The sequence below is a fragment of the Syngnathus scovelli genome, chromosome 8 (assembly GCF_024217435.2).
Source record: "Syngnathus scovelli strain Florida chromosome 8, RoL_Ssco_1.2, whole genome shotgun sequence".
Classification (NCBI taxonomy): domain Eukaryota; kingdom Metazoa; phylum Chordata; class Actinopteri; order Syngnathiformes; family Syngnathidae; genus Syngnathus; species Syngnathus scovelli.
This window is the reverse complement of record NC_090854.1, coordinates 14,594,844-14,617,261: the sequence shown is the minus strand read 5'-3', so window position 1 is coordinate 14,617,261 and position 22,418 is coordinate 14,594,844. Positions and strand designations below refer to the sequence as shown.

The window sequence follows — 22,418 nt, the reverse complement described above, 5'->3', positions numbered from 1 at the left end:
CATTGAGTGTCATCTTGGTAAGGAGCGTTGCCTTGTGGCAGGGCATTAATCAGTGACATGAAGGTGATGGGATTAGCAGCGGGGACATTGATGACAGCTTGAGTGGCTTTACACCGAACAGATTAATTTAGGCTGCTCACATGAGTGAAACCTTGCTGAAAGTTAGGTCTCACTGAGACCTTTGAAACTAGAGCCATACGAACGTAGACAAATTGTTGCTTCCCTTTAAAAACTAAATCGCATCTACAAAACATTGTTTATTTGTTTTAATAGAACAAGTGAAAAATGAAAATCTAAATGCTTATATCCGAACAAGCTTTTAAAATGTTGTTTTATGTGATTTTGTGTTCATTTTGGATTTACACAAAATATTTTTTATTCCAGTTTGGAGAAACGAGTTATTCAGTATTCATTTAATTATTTTTACATTTTAATTTAGGATATATTTAAAATTTCTAGTGCACAGTTGTAATACTGATATTTTTAGTTACTGTAAAATTCCTTCACTTCCCCAAAATATCGCCAATGTATCTTATTGCCGTAATACTTGTGTTTATTTTGAATTGAAATGATTTCATGATCCCTTCTGCCTTTCTGTAGATAGAGTAACTCTTTTTCTTCTAATATATCACGACGGCAATTGTCCAACTGTGGTATTATTGTCTCATACAAAAATCTCATGCTATCATATGGCAAGATGTTCACTGCTATTCGCCAAGTCCCTGGAGCAGATTGGATATAAATGTCTTAAGTCCACTGTCGTGTTCTTGTAATTGTCAAGGATCTTTTACCACAACAAACATAACACCACCTCGAGAGAGAGACTTTCTATTAAGGAGGTATCGGCGCATGCGCTCTTGAACTCACCATGAAATGCGGCTGCGTCAGTATCCGTCTGAGTTCTTTCACGTCGTGGTTCTCTGGGTAGCAGGCGATCTCTTCCAGCACCTGAGCAGGGCGAGGACAAGACCCTTCTCAATGGCCGTACTCTGTTTTAGGTACTATCCCGTTCACCTCGTTGACCCTCACAAAAATGCCGCCCCCGGAATGGCCATTGCCAAGTTTGGACACCAAGTGGACAAAACTCCCCCTCCTCCTGCCTGCTTAGTTGGCAGCGCCTGGCTGGAAGTCAGCTCCAGTTATGTTGCGCCTGACTGGTGAATGTGGCGTTGCAGAGGTGCGGCGGGGGGAGAGGAGGGGCGTTGCGGGGGCACTTTGAATACAAGCCATTGTGAAGCAATCATGTGCTCATGTAGCTTGTCAAACAACAACCCATCTAGGTCGTCCGCCTCCGACAGATCTAAACGCACCGGTAGCACGTGTGATGTAGCGCTTACATATTCCAGATGTTTCAAAGCTTCACCGTCTTCCTGGTGTGAGGAGGATGTCTTGAGTGGAGGAAGACACAGGGAGACCAGGTTACTCAGGCGGTACTCACAATGTTGAAAAAAGGTCGTCTCCCGCAAGGCATTGGATTAGTGTGGCGAGCAAAAGCAGCCAATTTGAGTCATTAGTTGGAAAGCGACACCCATGTCCTTGGATTGGAATTAGTCGTGTTTGAAGCACCTTATCGGTGAGAAATAAGAGCAAAGACGGAAAGTTGCAGAGCCTGGTTGGTTTGAAACATTTGGCCTCATTCGGAGTGAGCGGCAGGAAACGAAAGCTGAGTGGATTGGAGCTCTGTTAGGAAAGTATGACACCGGGTGTAACGGACATTTACCAGAGCAGGCTGTGACATAAGATTCCGGAGTGGGCTTTATATTTTCTGCTTTTGTAACCATGAAGGAAAAAGGCACAAGTGTGACAATAACGACAAAAAACCTTTTCTAGCAATGGAGTTAGAAATGTTTCTCTGTCCAGGCTGCTCAGCACAATGCAAGGTGACTTATGTTTAGTCGTGCGAAAAATGTCAACCCCCCCCAATCAGAAACGCTAAGTCTCTTACTTTCTTAGCAACCAAAAGCGAACTTGACATCCTTTAGCGAGGAATACAATGTTACCTAGCCAGGTTTCCCTGGAATCCTTTTTCCTGTGTGTGGAATTCGGGATTGGACGCAAGTCACTCGCTCATGTCTCAAAACTTTAGACTTCCTCTTTCAATAAAGCACAAAATAAACATAATTACTGTTTGTGTGTCTGCTTGCACACAACACACAAAACCGACCCCATGCTCCTCACCCTGCAATGTAAACAAACGTCAATCAAATGAAATTTTACACAAGCAGGGTGCGACTGTGCCAAACATAATGCAACTCTGGGTAAGCGTGCTACAAGTGTGAGTCTCGGTGGTGTGTGTGTGTGTGTGTGTGTGCATCAAGCAGCTAATGAGGGAAGTCAAAAGAGCTTTATGAGAAGAAGGCAGTGCAAACAGGCCAAAGGGCTGTGGTGTGCAGCTGCTCAGACAATGAGCGCGTCAGTGGCAGCGCACACAAAGAGCATTCGGGAGGTCATTTCAGTTCATCACCAGGCAAAAATAATTAATTAAATACCTTGTGTATATGATTAAATGTATGAAAATGTATATACGAGCTGTGTTGGTGGCAAAGACCTCTTTGCAGCTGCAGTCAGAGGGACAACATCAAGAGCCTCTCGCAATTTTTTTTGTTTTCTTCATAAATTGGACAAACCCCGACAGTGTCACAACACGGGTGCTGAAGGTGTTAGTTAGTAAGGAAAAAGCCAGAAAGAGTAACAAAGCCTGGGCACTAGGAAGAAACACTTTAAGAAAGATTTTTCCACTGCACAGTGTCAGCTGGGCTGGTTGGTTTGCCACAACCTCGGGAAACGATGCACACCATGCCACATGAATAGTATGGCTCAAACTGTGAGCACACAACAACCGCGGAGAAAAAGAATGAGGAGCTTCTGGATGTTTGAAAAGTTTCCTCCAGGAGGAAACTGAGGGCAACAAAGAAAATGCACATTGCAGAAAAACGCATGGAACGCTTAACAAAAAGATAAATGACAATTTTTAGGACACAGTGCAGTGGAAAAGGAAAATTGTCAGCAGGTTAGCCATTTCCATCACAAAAAAAAAAAGCAATGTTAACAAAAAACGATTGTATGTTGTCTTACCTCTTTGGCTCTCTGCACGCCGTCACTGGACGGGTTCCTGATCTGCGGGGACGACCTGGTGTTGATCTTATCGTAGAGCTGCAAAAGACAAAACACTCATCCATTAATCAGGTCATGGTACAATACAATCACTACTTTTGTTTTGCTACTTCATCAACACCTTCTGTGAAAAGGGCATCTGGGAATTTCCACTCGTGTGAAGAGCTCGCAATCAAACCGGCGACAGTCAATCCAGCTCAAAATAAAATTAAGGGTAATTTAAGCAAATTTCTTTCAGAAATATATATCAAACAGGTAGCCCTGCTTTAATATTAGGCAACAATATCCATAAAATGCCACCAGGTGACAGCATATCTCTGCAAAGACTGCTCCGTTCAGCTTTTTTGGGTCAATCCAGGCCAGCTGACAGATTTCACTCTGTCCAGCGTGTCCTGGGTCTTCCCCAGAGATTCCTCCTACTCATATTCTTTTCATGGGATTTTTTTTTTTTCCCACATAGGATCAACACATAAGCCAGAACGAATGTGCTCAAATGTGCAAATCAGTACAATACTTCCTTGAAGGCACCATATACCCTTCTTGAACTAACCAACCAGAAAGCTTAAGAAGATTAAAAAAGCAACCTCAAGTCAGACATCAAAAGCACCAGAGACTAGGCTTTTTTTTTTTTTTTTTTTTCTTTCTTTACTTTGACTCAATTACCTGGAGGCCAACACATGAAAGTCATCAAACACTCACCAGGTAGGTGCAGGAAAGCGGTTTCAACAAAGCTTTCTAAGGGCGGTAGACTCCATCTACGGCCGTCGTCTGTCTTAGCGTGTTGCATTGCATGCTACTTTCAGCTGTCCTTGCAACACAGCTGTGCTTCTTACACATGTTCTCATAATGGATGCCATTGTTCTGACTCGCTCTGCTCCGAGCACAAACCAAGTGGAGACGTGCAAGGCGTTCATATTGACACTACATTACAATCTACTTCAGGCTAGTAGATCAATAAATATGCCTGACCTTTGCTACTATACTCATGGATGTCCGAGTATCATCGTGAGTTTCTTTGAATTACACTTCCTACAGCAAGAGAGAAAGGCTTTATCAACAAATACCGTGACAGGAGCATAGATCATCATTATGCCCGGTGTCACTGTGATTGTTTATGTATCATAGACGTTGCTACATTGGTAAATAGACTTGATTAATATTGTGAGTAAAATTAAAGGAGACTTATAGATCAGTGATTCTCAAAGTGTAATGAGTACCACTGTTGGTACTCTGTCTCCCTCTAGTGGTACTTAAAAGAACAACAATTGCACCAATTTTCCATTTTTTTTATGAACTGGTTGAATGACAATGAATGTATTCACGATTTATTTCTTTTTTATTCATGTAACTCATTAAATTGGGTAACCAGTTTATCTAAATAAACCAGTACATTTAAATCAAATAAATATGGAGCGACGATAAGTCCAATAGGAGTTGTTTGTCGACTGTTCTTGCTGTTCCAATAATAAAATCATTTTAAATTAAATGATTAAAGGCAGCAAACATGTGTGGATTATATGCCATCATCCACATAACATGAAAGAAGAAAGCATAAATTCAATTTAAGAAAGAGCGAGGAGCCTTAATCAAATTAAATTACAGGGAAAGCTGCAGTCAAAACGACCTCATACAAAATACTACTGACGCAGTCTGTCTGGTTTTGTGACCCAATATGGTGCCAAAATGTTGATATGTGTGCAAATACGTTAACCTCCAGGTATTAGTGACACACAAAAACAATAAAAATCCTCAGTCTGAACTTCATTGCCAAGGGCGTAGGGAGGAGGTGGGCGATTTCCTTAATAGTGAAACAATCGTGCATGATGGTGCGACGTTCGAGGTTTATTTTACATAATTTGTTGGTGCGAAACTTCAAATTATACGACTTCAAGGACATATTTTGCTGTGGTCTGTTGCAACTACTTTTTACATTCATTTTGGTATATATTGCAGCAAGTTAGTCACGTACACTCGGAAAGGCAGGAGACTGACTTACGTCGAGCAGTGTGTGTAAATGTTGGTCCTGGAAAACACTGTGCAGGAAGTCGAGATCCTTCTCACTGCAGTCAGTCAAGGCGTGGATCTCCTCTAAACTATCCAACACCTGAGAAACAGCTCCTGCAAAGCATAACAACACATATTGAAAGAAATAGCAACATACTGCCAAGTAGCTGGAAGGAGTCACTCACACGGCATAAAAATATAAAGATACATACTTTCTGCCGCGAGCAGCCCTGCAGGCGGGAAGCATTAACGGAAGCAGAAAAACAAAGGATTGTAAAAACAAAGAAATAATGAAGAAACCAAAGAAAGGTTTGATGAGGTCCCTTCAAATCGAGGTGTTTCTGATTTTTCTGTGGCATTCACGTCTATTCTTCATGGTCTTGCATTGACAGATCTTCTCGGCCACTGCTGTGGTTTAGGTTGAACCTTAGATTTACCGTAATTTCCGGACTATAAGTCGCGGTTTTTTTCATAGTTTGGATGGGGGGGCGACTTATACTCAAGAGCGACTTATATATGTTTTTTTTTCACAAATTTTTACTTGATCATTAAGACATCACTTACAAGTATAGTTGACCACTTCCCATGTTATTTTTAGTATAGTTGATCACTTCACATGCTTTTATTTCTTTATCTTGAACATATTCAAAACATAAAAAATAGAGAAAACATCAAATAAAGCAATTAACACTTTAAAGCACCATATCCAAGTCCACTGTCTGCTGTATGTACACTTGCTCCATTTTTGCTCCTCTTATATTTATTATTATTATTTATTATTATTTGTTTATTTATCATTTATTCAATACTCTTATTTATTCATTGTTAGTGCCTTCTTGGTTTTTTTTGTGTTGCTTGTATGCATATGTGTACTATCTCACCGAGGGATAGAGGAAATGTAATTTCAATCTCTTTGTGTGTCTTAGTATATAAAAAAAATATATCGACGATAAAGCAGACTTTGACTTTGATAAAACAACCAAAAAAAATTATATTTTCAGACGAAACTGGATGAGGGCGCTCTAAATTTTACCGTTGGCCGTGACTCATCAACTGGGTGGGCTTAAGAAAAATGGCACCAAAAAGAAACTCATATTTTGCAGGTTACAAACTTCAAGTTGTAAAATATGCAGCTGAAAACAGTAATCGAGCAGCAGAAAGAAAGTTTGGAGAACCGTGATGTACCAATGGATTACTATTTCAAGTGACGTCAGTAGCGCGGCGCGCCGGTTGTTTACATACAAACGTGCCCACACAAGGACGACCGGCATCATTAGCGGTGATCATTTCTAAGTGACACGGAGGACAAAGAGTTTGAAGGAATTAAGGATTTGGAGTGACATAGAAGGTTTGAAAAACTATTATGGCTTTTACGCACGCCCGGTCTCTACTGAGTCGGGGGCCGACGATCGGCCGAGTGGTTGTCCGCGAACGGTGCGCGGGGCTCGGACATGGCCATTACGCACGCCCGGTCTGTCTGGAAGTCCACGCCGCCACACGCTTGGAAGTTTGTTTTGTTTAATAAAGAGCCGTTTACCAAACCTACGTCTATCCTTGTACTTTGTTAATGCTACAATATAGTTATATAGTAGATCTGTGGAATAAAGACGAGGGTGACGTCAGGGCGCACGCGCGGCGATGTTGACAAAGGACGAGGAATTTGATCGATGGATTTAATGGAATTAAAGTGCACGGATGGTTTGATAATATTATTGGCTTGTATTATAGTTATTTAAAATATAGTTTATCTATCGTTATATGAGCCTGTGGAATATTTTGAAGCGCAAGCGCCCTCAGCCGTGCGCACCCATTGTTGACAAAGATCGATCGATGGATTTAATGAATTGGAGTGACACCGATGGTTTTATAAACATGTTATTCATGTAATAGTTGTCCTTAATCACTCTATATGTTACGTCAGGCCCGTTCTCAGCTCTTTGTTTGTGTTTGTCAAGTTAGCATACCTATCGTTTAGCCTGTTGTTGCTATTTAATGAATTGGAGTGACACCGATGGTTTTATAAACATGTTATTCATGTAATAGTTGTCCTTAATCACTCTATATGTTACGTCAGGCCCGTTCTCAGCTCTTTCTTTGAGTTTGTCACGTTAGCATACCTATCGTTTAGCCTGTTGTTGCTATTTAATGAATTGGAGTGACACTGATGGTTTTATAAACATGTTATTCATGTAATAGTTGTCCTTAATCACTCTATATGTTACGTCAGGCCCGTTCTCAGCTCTTTGTTTGTGTTTGTCACGTTAGCATACCTATCGTTTAGCCTGTTGTTGCTATCGTTTAGCCTGTTGTTGCTCGTTCATGACTGTTTTTGGTGTGGGATTTTGTCGAATAAATTGCCCCCAAAATGCGACTTATACTCCGGAGCGACTTATATATGTTTTTTTTCACTTTTTGGGGCATTTTATGGCTGGTGCGACTTATACTCCGGAGCGACTTATAGTCCGGAAAATACGGTAGGTTTTTTTCCCTTTTTAAATTTACCATCATTGTGTGTGGTTATGCATGTTTCTACGAGTTCATTACAGGATAGCGCACACTAAAAGTGGAGTATATGTAGACCACATTCAACATACTTGGAGTACTGCAGTTTCGATTGGGAGTATTTATGTATGCAATGAGCGTGGGTGGGCTATTTAGGTGTGCATATGTCATCCATCTGTGTTCTGCGTTGATTACGTCAGGCTCTTATTGACTATAAAGTTTTTTTTTTGAGAGGTGGAGTGAGCCAACTCTGGCAGGGCGTTGCAGGGGATACAAGTGTGACATATACGTAGACCTGGCTCTGAACACTTCACGAACTATACTTATTTGTCTTGCTTCAGTTGTAGTTTTGCTTTGTCATGGGTGTTGTCTCTTAAATTCATTGCAAGTATGGTGCTAAAATCCCCAAAAATTCACCTGAGGAAGTGGGGTCGTCCGAGAAGTCGTGGAGTTCCTCAGGGGGGTCTCCATAGTAGGAATTAAACTTGTGACTGGACACTGCCGCTAGTACCGCCCCCTAAAACCACACCAGAGGGTGAACATCCTCCATGGTGATGATCACATCATCACACAAACACATACAGTTGAGGTCAACATCTTTAACTTCCTTATAATAGGGTCCAATGTTTACACTATTCATCATACCAAAAAGCAAAAAGGTCAGTCTGGATCTTAAGCAGAAGATAATTTGTTCTGTGATGAAAATCATAGCACAATTTACTGATACTGTATATCAAATTAATGATAGTATTATAGTAGATAACATAGAGAGCCTGAAAATATAACAAACTATTGACTAACTGTCAGACGATGAATCATTTTGGCCTTGCATTTTGTGTGCGTTTTGTTTGCCTTGTCAAATGAGTAAAATGCAAAACACGGCGACACGTTGACGTCGTCTTTGTTCTCGGGAACGCAAACAAACTCTAAAGGGTTATGATCGGCTCATGCGAGAGCTCTGCAGAATTCTGATAAGGACCCTGAACATTTGAATCAGGTATGTTGGGGGAGGCAAGCATCCAAAACAGGGTTGGCGTCCTCGAGGACATGACTTGGTGACCCTTGGTCTCGAGTGGCTCATTTGAGTAAATGGGCTTTATATGATTTGATGAAAGGGGCTGATTATCTTGATTCTAATTGTATCCATGCTGTATACCTTCAACTTTCTCCTGGCGTTGAACTTCCTCAGCTGCTCCACCGTCTCTGGCAGGTGGATCTTGTAGGCATAGCGGTCTCTCTCCTGCAAGACATCACCACACATTGCCCACTACTGCCTGCCGCATATAAGGCAAAAAAATGTACCACACTTTCTTGAATGAGTTTCAAGATGAAATGCAACAATGACGATCTCTGTTCAAAAGCCAAACATCCTCATGACAAGGGTCAGGCTACCTTGAGCCAAGGATGGTTAAGGGCCTCATAAACTGTGATCCTCTCGGCGGGGTCCAGCATCAGCATGCGCCTCACCAGATCTTTAGCGCTCTCCGAGATTTGACTCCACTGCCGCGGGTTCATCTGTGTTGAAATGTTGTAGGACTGCACAATTTAATGACCTTACATATATACAGTATGAGTTACAGTAAACCCTTGTCAATCATAGCGGGTATTGTTTCAGACCCATCCAAGATGTCTTAAGATGCAAGTAGAATGAAGTTTAATTGCCCAAAATACATCGTTAACATTTGTCGGAATCCCAGCCTTCAGGAAACGGCTGTGATTTACCGAAGTCAAATTCCTTGTTTGGCACGCTCAAACATGGCGAATAAAAAACTCTTGAATCTTGAATCTTGAAAGTGCATAAGCAACTTCACAGTTACTACATCATAGAACCCCGTAAAAAAACAATTGTTCTAAAACTGTGATACGTTGTAGCAGCGGCGCGAACAATAAAAGGTAAAAAGCATCCGACGATGTCTTTTGTAGCCTACAAGACCATGTAATGTCCTCACCTTGTATTTCCCTTTGCAGATTGCTTCAAAGAGACGCTCTTTGGTGCCGTAGAAGGGCAGACACCCTGACAGGAGGATGAAGAGAATGACACCGCAGCCCCACACATCCACAGGTTTTCCGTAAGGCTCCCTCTTCACCACCTCGGGTGCCATGAAGTGGGGTGTTCCTACCCGACCTGCACACACAACAATGTGGTCCTATCTACAGCTTGTGTATTGTTTTATTGAAACACTCTAGATGGGCTTATTTCCCACAACACCCCCCAGACGCTAGTGAAGTGTCTGAGACAGGCAGGATAAAAGTGTACCTCCGGCCACCAGCCCCGACTCTCCCAGCTGGATTGCCACTCCAAAGCCTCCTAACTTGACGGGAGCAGAATTCTCCTTAGATGCCAGCAGCACACAGTGAGGCTGGGTAAGAGGAGAAAGAGAGAGAGAGCATTTTGTGGTCAGTCTTCGCTAGCTACAAAATGACACCCTCCTATGAATAACGTTAATGGCACCCCAGGAAATCTGCATCGGTGCACGCACAAAGTTGACGACGAAGGAAGTTTTTACTTCTAAGAGGAACAAACATTGAGCTTTTATACTTCTATTTCAGATAAATAAATACCATACGGTAGACTGGTAACTATGGTCAAGAATGGATTTACGTTGCATGTGTACTCAAGTGATGCAATTCCTGTTTTTTTTTGTTGTTGCCCGATATGTGAAATGACAGTGTTGAAGGGGGAAATGGAATTGAATAGCTTCCGATAGGACTGAAGGCAAATTTGATAAGCATCTAATATCCGCCAAAGTGAATCAAATACTTCAATATAAAAGTTGGATATACCCCATCAATGCGATTGACTTAGCTCTGCCCAAACAACGCATACAAACAATATTAGAAAACACCCACTGGAAATCTAATTTACAGTGACAGCATAAATAGACAATTAAATTGTTACATTTGAATTAAATACGTAGATTTAAATCAAACTGGGATGAGTCATTCCATCTGCCATAGTGTTTAATTTGTATCTTGTTTGTTTTTTATGTGAACAGATGCTTATTTACATACAATTTGTCATCTGTGCATTGTCTTGTGTATTCTGTGATTTTAAATACAAATTGGACAAATACTAGAAACAGATAAACAAACAAAAACAATGAAAAAAAAAACAAGGATCTGCCTCGTGATTCCAGTTCAAAAGGAAGTCACCAAACAATGATGAGATATTTTTAAAAGGTTAAACGTTTATGTGAATTGCACGTAGGCCATTGATATAAAACACATCACGTTGTCTATACGATTTTACTCATGTCTATTCAGAACAAACCAGCAGAGTGTCAAAGTTGTTTCACAGAAAACCCCAACATTCTCAAAAGGTGGCTTTTTTTTCATTCAACAATGAAATTACATACCAGAAAATCTAAAAACATGTATGGATGGATAAGATAAAAATAAGTAAAAAGAAAAAACAGAAATATCGTATGGTCGCCTTGGCCAGTGGCTATTGTTGAGGTATTGTATTTTCGGAACCTTATTATCCTCTTCTCAGAATGTCTACTCTCGCGGTTTTATAATAAGATGCAGGAATGGAAAGTGTATTGTATTGTACAAGTTGTGCATGCTGCACGCTGACACCACTTGCACTCATGTGTGTAACCAGAACTTGTGAATCGAGTCCAGCCGTCCCCCTCCCTCTCCCTTCCTCCTTCGCTCTTGCTCTTGGATTGTGTATTGGGACTGCAAGAGGCAAGAAAAAAGTTAACCACAGCCCCACATTTTCTCTGCGCGACATCACCACATTTTGCATGTCAGCAATTCTCTGTTTACTTTCAACGGCGCGTATGGGCAGGGTAACGTGGATATGAGCGGCAGCCTTGGGAATGGACAAGGAGAGACAAAAGATTTTCCTTCACTTCATTGGAACTGCTATCATCTGAAGCTGCCGGACTGAGTACAGGAAGCCCCGTGAGATGCTGAGAAACGCATTTTTCTAACCAGCTGGAGTTCTGACAGAGGAAGTATAGCGAGCACAAATGAGCGGCCGACAGACCTTTGTGCATGGACTTCAATGACTGGGTGAGTACATCCTATTTGAAGTATGGATCATGCTTTATTTAATTACTATATTAGAGGCTAAATGATGATTAAACATTGGGATTGGATGGCGACCAGTCCATGATGTACCCCCATCTCTTGCCGAAAGTCAATTGTGATCGGCTTCAGCTATCTGTGACTTCAATGAGGACAATGGACAGATGATAAAATAGCATTGAAAGCTATTACCCTACTCCACCCAAAAATGGTGCAACCTTCAAATGATCACACACACAAAAAAAAACATTTTAGTCCAACTCATAACAACTGACAAGTGGCCCATTTTGGGAACCCTTATTCAAATTCCTCAACTTATCAAGACATTTTGGACATTAATGTTATATAACACAGTGGGATGAGTATTGTGCAAGAAACCGAGAGCGCCGTCAAACAGCCTTTGGGATGAACTGCACAATATATATATATATATAAAAAAAAAGACATCCCAAATACACAATGCTTTCCTACATTTTCACTTTGTGTGCGTGGAATGGCTCCAAATAACTTCAATCATATAGTGCAGGGGTCACCAACAAGCTATTCTTGGATACTCATAAATGCAAAGGACTACTGGTTTGATCGATGTACACAACAAGCTTCACAAATCTTTGTGACGCTACTAATCATATTCATGATTTCTCACTATTATTAACAATGACACAACAAGGAAACAGATAAATACCAATATGGGACACGTTGTAGACATCTCCGGACACATTTTCAAATGGTTTCTTTTAACAACCTTCCTAGGAGTCACATTGTCCCATCACTGGTAAAATATTTTTCCAAAAGGCCCGTGGGTGTAAATATCATTACCAAATTTGCACGAGTAAGAGTTAAAAAAAAAAAAAAAAAAAAAGCAACAAAGATTTTATTATACAGCTTATTGGTAAGTGAAGTGATTTTTATTTAGAACAATAAGAGAACTATTTTCAGAAGAGGCTCACGGGCTACTCAAGCGGCAATGTTTTGGTGACACTTGGTATACAGAAACAAACAGAATTTTGTAAATGTTTACATTTCTAGTGGTACCTTACAGTTCCATGTCATTTTGTACCATTCATGTTCGTATGAAAACAGAACAATGCATGGCTTCTGCTTTACGAAACATTGCACAAGTACTGTACATGCGTGGTTCTCCAAAAGTGTGGTCTAATAGCATAGCCACAAGCTGATTCAGGCATGACGTCCCATTTTTCGGCTCTCAGGTCGTGCTACTTGAGAAAAAGGCTCACAGGGAATGCTGCCCACCTTCAACAAATTGGCAGCGCCAGCAATGCCAAGCTCCCGTTAGCACTGTAAGCAAGCTAACATCAGGTAACCACGGCTGCCACATTGGTAGCATGACATATTCGTAAAGATGCTAAACTGTTTGTGTCGTTTTCTCGGACAGGCTGGAAGATCATCACTATCCCTACATCATGTCATCTGACCTCCAGACATCCACTTCCCCTTTTGCAAACGGGACGAACTTGACAATGGCGAACAATTCTCAGCAGCCTTGTGTCGATTACAACGCGCTGCACTGCCCGCTTGCGTTGCTTTACTCCATCATTTTTGTTCTGGGTCTGCTTGGGAATGTGATGGCTCTGTGGGCTTTGTTCCACGTGCGCTCCAAACGGACCTCGGTGCGAGTTTTCCTCATCAATGTGGCATTCGCCGACCTTCTCCTGGTGGTCTGTCTGCCATTCAGGATTCTCTACCATAGCCGGGGGAACGTCTGGACCTTAGGCCCCACGCTGTGCAACGTGGTGGGCAACTTGTTCTACATGAACATGTACATCAGCATTACGCTGCTGGGGCTGATCAGCGTGGATCGCTACTTGAAGATCCACAGAGGAACTAAGGCACAGAGCAGGCTGCAGTCCATAAAGTGGAGCACTGCCATCTGTGCGGCTATCTGGATCATGGCCTTTGGTTTGGCTTCAGTCTTCTTCATGCCAAAGACTTCATCGCAGGTGAACAGGTTGGTGACATTTTTGGTGGTTAGTTGCTCGGCAGGTTTTAAGTTTTTAAGGGTTTTAGAAGAGCCATATTATATTTAAGGTTTAGACCATAGGTAGCCAACTCCGACCCCCGGTTTCCTGCATGTTTCCTATCTTGCATCACACTTGCAGAAGCTAGATAACAATCCTGACCACAGGGAGACATCGAAAACATGTAAGAACTCAAGTGGCCTAACCATGGTTTAGACTGACACACACAAAAAAAACCTTCATCTTCTGCTGTGCGAGTGACACAAATTCTCCTTTTTTGCAAACGTCTAGGTGTTTCCACTACAAACAGCTCAAAGATGCAAAGTGGAAAGCATACATCAACTTTTGCATGCTGGTAGTCTTCTGGCTGGTGTTCATCTGCCTGGTAGTGTCCTATATGAAGATTGGCCTCAAGCTTCTGAAGATATCACAGAATAAACCTAACCTGCCCAATGCTCACCACTATTCAAGAACGGCGAGGAAATCCTTCTTCATCCTGTTCCTCTTCACCATCTGTTTCGTCCCATATCATGTGATCAGGGTGTTCTACATCAAAACCCAAATTACAGACACTTCCTGCTTTTGGAGGGGTGTGGCCGACCAAGCCAATGAATTGTCACTGCTTTTTTCGGCTCTTAATACCTGCCTGGATCCTGTTCTTTTATTCCTCTTGTTGTCCTCTGTGAGGAAGGAGGTGCGGCGCTTGATGGGCAACGTGTTTCGTGTACGAGATACTTCGGTGGGAGTTAGCGGGAGCAGCTCCACGATGGAAATGGAAGGGAGAAGTGGGAGGACTGACAGAGGGCAAGCGAGTGTCCCAGCTTCTTTGAAATAAAAGATTTGCTGCCGATAATTGTGGCTTGTTCTGAGTTCAACTGTAGAGTCTCCCGAAAGGACTGCACAATAACATTTCAGGTGATACGCTAGATGAACCACTGAACTGCCACAGGCACCGTTGAAGAACTTTCAGATTTAGTATAAATTAAAACAATAAGCAAAAATCAGCAGTGCAATACTAATCCCTTAACTTTGCGAGGTCCTTTTTCGGTTATTTTGGTAATTATGCTGTCAAAGACATTATTTCACGCTTTGTGCGGCCGACTTGAATCACTTTATGTTCCGAGGGAGATTTTTCCTTCTTCCCAGCAGTGATGAATGTAGCAGTAAAGTCAGACAAAAATGGTGTTAACTCCCTGTGAGGTGGCCATGGAAAGAACAACAATGGCGATCCAAAAGCAGACAGTGTTCTTCCATTAGTCACTGCAATGCAATCACCGAGACGTTCAAACGAAACCAAAGTCAAGACGCAGACATCAAAGCCCACGTTTGATGATCATAAGCTCCACAACAACTTTTATAGACATGAAAGCGTGAGGTTCAACTCTTAAAACATAATGTCCATGCATTTGTAGCTGTAAAGTACATGCTTTTTTTTTCTCCCATCTTGGCTTTACGTGTTAATTTCTCAGTATAAATGTCATGTATTAGGTGGAGTGACGCAAAACACTAAGTTAGAACAACTCTGCCATCTAGAGGCTCATCAACCTGTAGCACTTCCAACTAGAAGCTGAGCAGAAAGTCCTACACCCATGACTGCCTAATATTTTTTTTGTAGGTTTTACTTGTGAGATGAAAGAAATAAAGATTTTTATACAGTGAACTCCTGCTATATGACTGCTTAGCATTCTCTGTTAAGATTTTTTAAGCAAATGTTTTTATAGGGCATTTAGAGTTGTGTATTTTTTTCTAACGTTGTGCCGCAACATGCATTAATCGGTCACGGACCCAATCGGGAAAATAATTTAATGCGCATCCAATGGTCTTTTATTTTGAAAATCCTACGAGTTTGAAAGGAAGCAGTAGACATGCACACTCAGTCTCTAAATGCTTGCTGTGACCAGGTCTGCAGGCTCACTGAGCTGAAATCTTGGATTTGCTGAGATCTCCCGAGGTTTACTTAAATCCGGTAAGATTCGACACGGTCTCGAGTGTTGTCTCCATAAAAACTCTGGTGTTTCATGCGACTTTCTGACAATTGTAGAGGTATTCCTAATCGTACATCCTCAGGGCGTTTAAATTTCATATTACCTGTGGCTAAACTGAAGCTGCTTCTATTTTGTTTTGTGATGGCAGATAGTTCCACCTGTTTTGCCTGGCTGTCAAAAGAAGGTGAGCGATTATTACTTTTCAATTTTTCTCACATTCTGGCAAAACTTGGCAGGTTGCTATTACGTTCAGGGAACAAGAGTTTCTTGTGTTTTGTCCGTGTTGTTTTTGTCGACACTAAATGCTGCTGGCTATTGCTCTATCCGAATAAATAAATGTGTGGTCAGGCATGTGATGTACAATCATTCGATTTTTGAAATGTTTTGAAGTCTTATTGCACAAATCCATGCTGCTGGGAGATGTTTCCATATCGTTGATGTAGGCCCAGGCTGATGTCATGCTGTCCTTCCTAGGAGCGTACACTAGTTGAGAGTGACTCAATAGTGCCTCTGATAGTTACAACCGGGTAGTGCATACTATGTTAGCTTCAATGGCTTCAAGACGCGATTAATCAACCTTAATCGATGATAATGATCAAATAAACGAATGAATGAATAAATAAATACATGAATAAATAAAGTTGTGCACGCGCGCACACACACACACAGACACACACACGCAGCCACAAAAAAGGTGCTGGCAGCAATCACGAATGGAGGGAGATAAATACTGGGGCTTTAAATCAATTCAGTGACTTTCATGCATGGGAAGTTGCAACGCGCTTGAGCAGCTTTCTTGTAAATGTAAGTGTGCGTGCATGAATGAGAGAGCGAGAGAGAGAGAGAGAGAGAAAGACAGACAGACAGACATAAATTGGGGGAAGCAAATCTGATAAAGACAAGGCAGCAGCTTCTGTTATAGGGTGATAGTAGGAGCCTGCTGTATTTATAACTTGATTAAACACCCTCTATCCACACAAAGTAGGTGGTGGTGAGTAGGGATGGTGGAGCACTGATACCAGGTATTGTTATCAGATACTGACTGACTGGCCTTATTTCAATGTATTGTGTTCCCACAAGGGCGGCCGATACCAGTTACTGATACCACGGCGGACGATACAAGTCAAATCATTGATATCAAGGCAGCAGTGCAATTTTATCATTCGAAGATTATAAAATGATAAAAGTATTTGTTTCATTTGCAGTCTGGCCCTGATTCTCATTCGTAATCATTAGAGAGCTATAACACTCTTAAACGGCATATTTTGAAAAGGCAGAAATACCTTGACATCTCTGTGAATGACGTTGTTGTCATGGCAGTAACGTAGCGCCTCCAGGATCTGTCTCATGTAGTGACTAAGAAGAGCGACACAAGAGCGGGTCAAAATCCAGTTCAAACGGCGGCCCGAGCTGTGAAATAGAAGTCGAATTGACCTCACCTGGCCACCGCTTCGCTGTAGACAAAGCCGGCGTCTGCCCTCTTGACGATCTCAAAGCACAGGTCTGCTCCATCCATGCTGTGATACACACAAACGCAGACACACACGCATGCAAAGCCAAGATCAGCGTGATCAAGAAATATACTCTCCAAAAATTGTGATAATGCGAAAAAGACAAATGAATGTCTTCCATTTGTCATCACGAGAAAAAGTGTGAATTGTGAAAAAGGTATTGGGATGATAAGTTACGTTTTTTTGGACATTTGCTTTCAGAATCACAATTCTGAAAACACGATGCAGACAAATTATAGCGTAGCACTCGGAAATATTCCTTACAAAATAAAATTCATAAACACATTCTTACTGATGAAAATGTGCGTAATTAGATCTTCTCCCAGCCTTATTGGTATTGCTGTTATTATGAAAGCCACTAGAGGTCGCCACTGGTAACGTAACTGCACATCATCAATAGGTAAAACTGGACTGCTTCGCTCAAATTGAAATTGCTGTTTCAATTTAAATGTAAAATTGTGATCAGTCTACCAAAAAATACAATCGCTGAACACAAATCCGAGTACACCTGAGATTCTCATCCAGTCACAACCAGTTTCCTGTTGGTCCAACAAACCAATGGGAACACACTTGAATATGGGATTCCTTTTTTTCAACTGGCTTTTTAGTCTTTACTTACACAAACAGACTCATACTGGCGTGACATTCATAGTTGACCTAGTCAAGTTACAACGAATGCCTTCCCTCCTAATTGCTTGGCTTTATTTCTTCCCCAATTATTAAAACCCAATCTTAGCGTCCTCTCCAATTAGGCCAGGCTGCAGTGAGGCTCTTGTTCTCAGCACATCCACATTAGACAGTATTACGCAGTTTTCATATTTGAGCCTGCTTCAGGGAAAGATATATTAAGATGTCTGCAGTTATCTGATATGCCTACTCTGTTATCTGCTCTCTGAGGGATGACGTGCTTAAATATCTCTTCCATCTACCTGTAGCCTCTTTTACACGGAAGTCCAACAAAGAATAGCTGCGTCCATCACAGCCATAATGGAATATCCAGAATGGATCTGTATGTACCCAGTATTGGCATAATTGTCTGCATGCATAACTGACACAATTACGACATAATGTTCACGGAACAAATCGAACAAGAGAGTCAAAAGGTACCACTACACTCATTTTACTTACAGTCTGGTGTTTAAATTCACACCATTGTCCCAGCGTTGTGAAATACCCTTTATCACCAGCGTCATCCCACACGCCTGCCAGAAAATTGCTGAGGTGATTCACAATTGCGCTTCCTCTGTAACCAGATGTGTGACTTACAATTCGAAGACCATGAAGAGCATCCCGTCGGAGCTGTAGGTCTCCAGCAGCTCCACGATGTGTGGGTGTTTGAGCATGTGGCAGATGCTGGCCTCCCTCTTCAAGTCTAAGAAAAATAAAGGCAATATATTATGAGCAGTTTTCAGATATTTTCTTTTGACAATCCCCGAATTAATCAAAAAGCATTTAGCAATCAGCATTGCAAGCAAAGAAATTCAGCGCTAACACATTCCTATGGACGCCCAGGCTTGTACATCAAAATGACAAACCTCCAATAACACAGATGCTGTCCCCCGTAGGTGCAACGTATGTGCTTTATAATCATCGTGCCATCAAATTAGCAATAACGTTCTTTGACATTCTGAAAGACACTTCAGTGCTCTGAAGACTCCCCCTGGAAGTAAGCCTCTACTCTAATTAGCTCCTAATGATGAGGAAGGTTAATGCAGGAATGAAAAGAATATACAGACAACTTGGCCACATTAGCAAGAATCAAACGTTTAAAGTAAGTCTCATGGATGAAATGAATGAAGCCAACGAGTTATGCCATCCTCCGCTTTTGTCTTCATACACTAAAGCTGTGATGAAGACGGGGGTGAGTGTTGCACTCGGGGAGACAAATGCATGCGGACAACAGGAATTCGAGCTTCTGAAACAAATCAATATGCCAACAATGGGCGCAGTACAAATGGAAAGCTGTAAAAGGAGATAAATGGTTGAGGTTACGATGTACGGTGCAGTAAATGAAGCGAGAGGAAGGATTTCCATGTCTGATTGAAGATAAAATGCCGCTGATTGATTAGATACTGTCGAATACGTCACTGTGAAAAATATTTGACTATCACTTGAATTGTTGCATAAAAAAAATATGTTCGGTTGCCAATTTTTGTGAAGCATGACATAGGACGGAGCAAAGATGTTGCCAAACTTTGTTGCAGGGAGTAAAATTTATTGTGAGACATTTGCACAATATTGGCAAAAAAAAAGAGTCAGGACAAACAGTTAACAGGGTTAAACAAAAAAATCAATGCCAGAAAAAAACATTTTTGTAAGGATCTAGGCAAAAGTGCAGGGATTTTATTTGCTTCAAGTAACGACGTTCGATTAAATTTACAAATGAATATGTCAATCAATGCCGACACCATCCGTAGTTAAGCAAAAAATATATATTTGGTGGGGTAGGTTCAAAGAGATGCAAGACAAAAGTTCCCAGCCTGGCAATCCAGTTGAGTAAATCCAATATTTCCGCTCCCTTTTTTCTGCTCTTTGGAGCATCCCAACAAACTACGCAAGCATACGTATGATCGTGCATCTTCACAACTTGTACAGACGGTGTTGACAAGATGTCACAATAAGAGCAGACACACTAACACACACAGTGTTGCATCTTCCGTGACTCTGGAGAATGAGGTGACAGGCGAGGGAGGTGAAGAGGACACAATGTGAGGGGAAAATAAAAAAAAAAAAGGTAAAAAGAAAGACCTGGGGGAAAGCGGGTGGGGGTGAGTAAAGGAGAGGAAGCAACACATGATGGATTTGGCTCATTCGCTGGCTAGCTTTGCGCTCTCATCCCCTTGGAGAGCTGACCTATTCGTCAGTCAGACCTCTGGACACACTTGAGAGACACTGACTGGTGTGTATGTGTGTGAGCGTGTGTGTCTGTGTTGTCAATCCATTGCCAAGGCACGGACTATTTGACCCACTTCCCTCACTCGAAGGTCTGAACAGAGAGTGTGCTTGCAATGCAAAAGAAGTATCCCACATCATCGCAATATTTTGTCAGTGACAATGATGGTGTCATGATATACTTGTCTATTTGGTGCGGCTTTTCCCCAAAGGAAACGTCGCTGGTCATGACACCACTCCGGCATACAGTGAGAGACCTTAGATTACCTCAAAAGAGCTTTGTTCAGTGAGTATCAGAGGATTTAACTCGGCATATATTTCGCTTTTTTTACAGTATATTTTGCGCAACTCGCAAGGATTAGAACCAATACATATTTATTAGGATGACAATTTATAAAAACCTGTATTGTACGTACATTAAATACGTTAATGAGCACAAATGTCCACAGATTTTGCTTGCTAATCAAACTTTACTGCACAATATTGGAAAAACATGCAAAATGTGATATAGTTGTTGAATAATAATATTGATATTATTGCTTTATTTAACAACGCACTACATTTTTATTATCTAATTAAATAATGACTTTTTTGCACGTGGTAAAATAAGCAAGGTCAATGTGTTCATGTATGTATAATTAATGTAGAATTTAATTGTAATTGTCCCAGATAATATTCAACTATTGGATGGTAGTGCACATTTAAGTTTGCATCTGACTGGTCGAATTTAGATGAACGCAATGAATAAAGCAAATCCACAGTAGCAATGTGGTTTGAACAGCCCATAATCGCTGTTGTATTGTTATTTTATGTTATATATTTTTGCAAATACATACATTTTACATAAATAAAGATGTATTTTATTGTCTTGTATCGTGTTAGTGACTTTTTATTCAAACGTCCCATCGTTTCCTATCGGAATTTTCTTTTGAAATCCCGAAGCAATCGTGTTTAACCTTAGAGGTTAGTATAACACTCGGACACATTTTAAATGTCCATAAAATATGCAGAGAATGTGCCAGCCCCTATTAGTGAATACCTTCCATCTTGTGCATTGAACATTATCAACGCTATGGTTGCTAACATTTGTCAAATGGCAAAAAAAAAAAACAGGCTTCATCTCCTTCACACTATTTATCTCTTTGCTAATGAGACTGGCTTTAAAGCAGCCCAATGCTAATACTGCAATTTCTCACAATCGTACAGAATTACACCACCAATATATTCTCTGCACATGCTAATGAGTTTCAATACAACCGCCGAAGCACAAATTTTACCGAGGGAACTTGAAAGGCTTTTTCTATTCCACAACCTATGAGGAAAGTTTTTTTTTTTTTTACAGAGCGACGGAAGTTGCATTCATTGATGTATTCCCAAGATTGCTGTGCACCCTCCTCACTCAGTTTAGCTTATCAGGCTTCACCATACCTTTCAACTATCTTTAATGCCATCGCTCCTCCTCTTGAATCATCACAGACCTAATCAGAGTGCTGGCAGATTGCTACAGAAGATTAACAATAGCCTCCAACACAACACTAGAGAATATGTGGCTCCTCAAATCTTGTGAGACTTCAGCTCAGTGAGCATCTCAAGGGCTGACTCCACAAGTGTGTTTCTTTGTTTGCCGTTTTATGTTTTTGTACAGTTAAAGGTTTGGTGAGACTTTTTTGTTATGCATTCAGAACGCATAATAATAAATAATAATTTCTCTGTGAAGTGTAATTTAAATGGAAATGAATCTGCAGCTCAATGATCAAACAAACAAACAAACAAACAAACAAACAAACAAACAAACAAACAAACAAACAAACTTACCCTCCGTGCTGAGTCCAGGACTTGAGGTGAACTGAGCAACATCCACAATTTTGACAGCAAACTGCTGCCCCGTCTCTCTGTTGATGCATCTTCTCACCACACTGAAGGGACCCCTGAAGAAGACATTGAGGAAACGCTTTACTAACACAGTGCTGATGATCCCCAATCTAAATTAAATGAATCATTTTAAAACGGGGGTGAGCCTGGGGGACATCTGTACATGTCAAAAATCCAACCAAATATCAGAATCCTGCTAATATGACAGACTTACTTTCATTTCTACTTTCCGTGTGAAAATAAAAGATGCAGAAATAATTATCTTCTATTAAGAATATAATGTGGTTATTTTGCAGGATGTCTACTGACTACCACCGGGTTGTGAACGCCAGTTTACTCACTACACCAAGAGTCAGAGTTTTACAATGTCATTCATCTAAATGAGACCACGGTGTTTGTGCAGTGGAGCCGGCGTGAAGATATTTGTCCCGTTCGACAACGCTGTTGTTTCACGGCTCGTTAATGTAAGGTCACTGACATTTCAGAAAGCTGAATGTCCACTCTGCTTGTTTGTGGCACAGCGA

At 41.1% G+C, this 22,418-nt stretch overlaps 2 protein-coding genes across 30 annotated transcripts in view; one reads left to right on the top strand and one right to left on the bottom strand.

Annotated features, from left to right (window-relative positions):
• caska (calcium/calmodulin-dependent serine protein kinase a) overlaps positions 1–22,418 on the bottom strand; it is a 58,705-nt gene that overhangs the window by 8,306 nt on the left and 27,981 nt on the right. For 9 of the 28 annotated variants that reach the window (XM_068651578.1, XM_068651570.1, XM_068651579.1 and 6 more), the window contains exons 2-15: positions 21,838–21,950; positions 18,397–18,502; positions 17,059–17,136; positions 16,903–16,975; positions 9,878–9,980; positions 9,570–9,745; positions 9,013–9,156; positions 8,777–8,860; positions 8,038–8,137; positions 5,331–5,348; positions 5,111–5,232; positions 3,076–3,153; positions 1,338–1,388; positions 868–948 (exon numbers count right to left, since the gene is read on the bottom strand). In XM_068651578.1, coding sequence (XP_068507679.1) covers positions 868–948; positions 1,338–1,388; positions 3,076–3,153; positions 5,111–5,232; positions 5,331–5,348; positions 8,038–8,137; positions 8,777–8,860; positions 9,013–9,156; positions 9,570–9,745; positions 9,878–9,980; positions 16,903–16,975; positions 17,059–17,136; positions 18,397–18,502; positions 21,838–21,950 — 1,327 coding nt within the window. The remainder of the gene's footprint in view (positions 1–867; positions 949–1,337; positions 1,389–3,075; positions 3,154–5,110; positions 5,233–5,330; positions 5,349–8,037; positions 8,138–8,776; positions 8,861–9,012; positions 9,157–9,569; positions 9,746–9,877; positions 9,981–16,902; positions 16,976–17,058; positions 17,137–18,396; positions 18,503–21,837; positions 21,951–22,418) is intronic. The other 19 variants (XM_049727361.2, XM_049727354.2, XM_049727355.2 and 16 more) reach the window with 6 other exon arrangements.
• On the top strand, positions 11,072–14,494 carry gpr34b (G protein-coupled receptor 34b). Of its 2 annotated transcripts, XM_049727363.2 has the most exons (4): positions 11,072–11,640; positions 12,867–12,956; positions 13,052–13,624; positions 13,926–14,494. In XM_049727363.2, exons 1-4 carry the CDS (start codon positions 11,633–11,635, stop codon positions 14,467–14,469), a joined length of 1,215 nt encoding a protein of 404 aa, XP_049583320.1. In that variant the 5' UTR covers positions 11,072–11,632; the 3' UTR covers positions 14,470–14,494. The 2 variants fall into 2 exon arrangements, with proteins under 2 accessions (XP_049583320.1, XP_049583321.1); XM_049727364.2 differs by lacking the exon at positions 12,867–12,956 and having other exon boundaries at positions 11,077–11,640.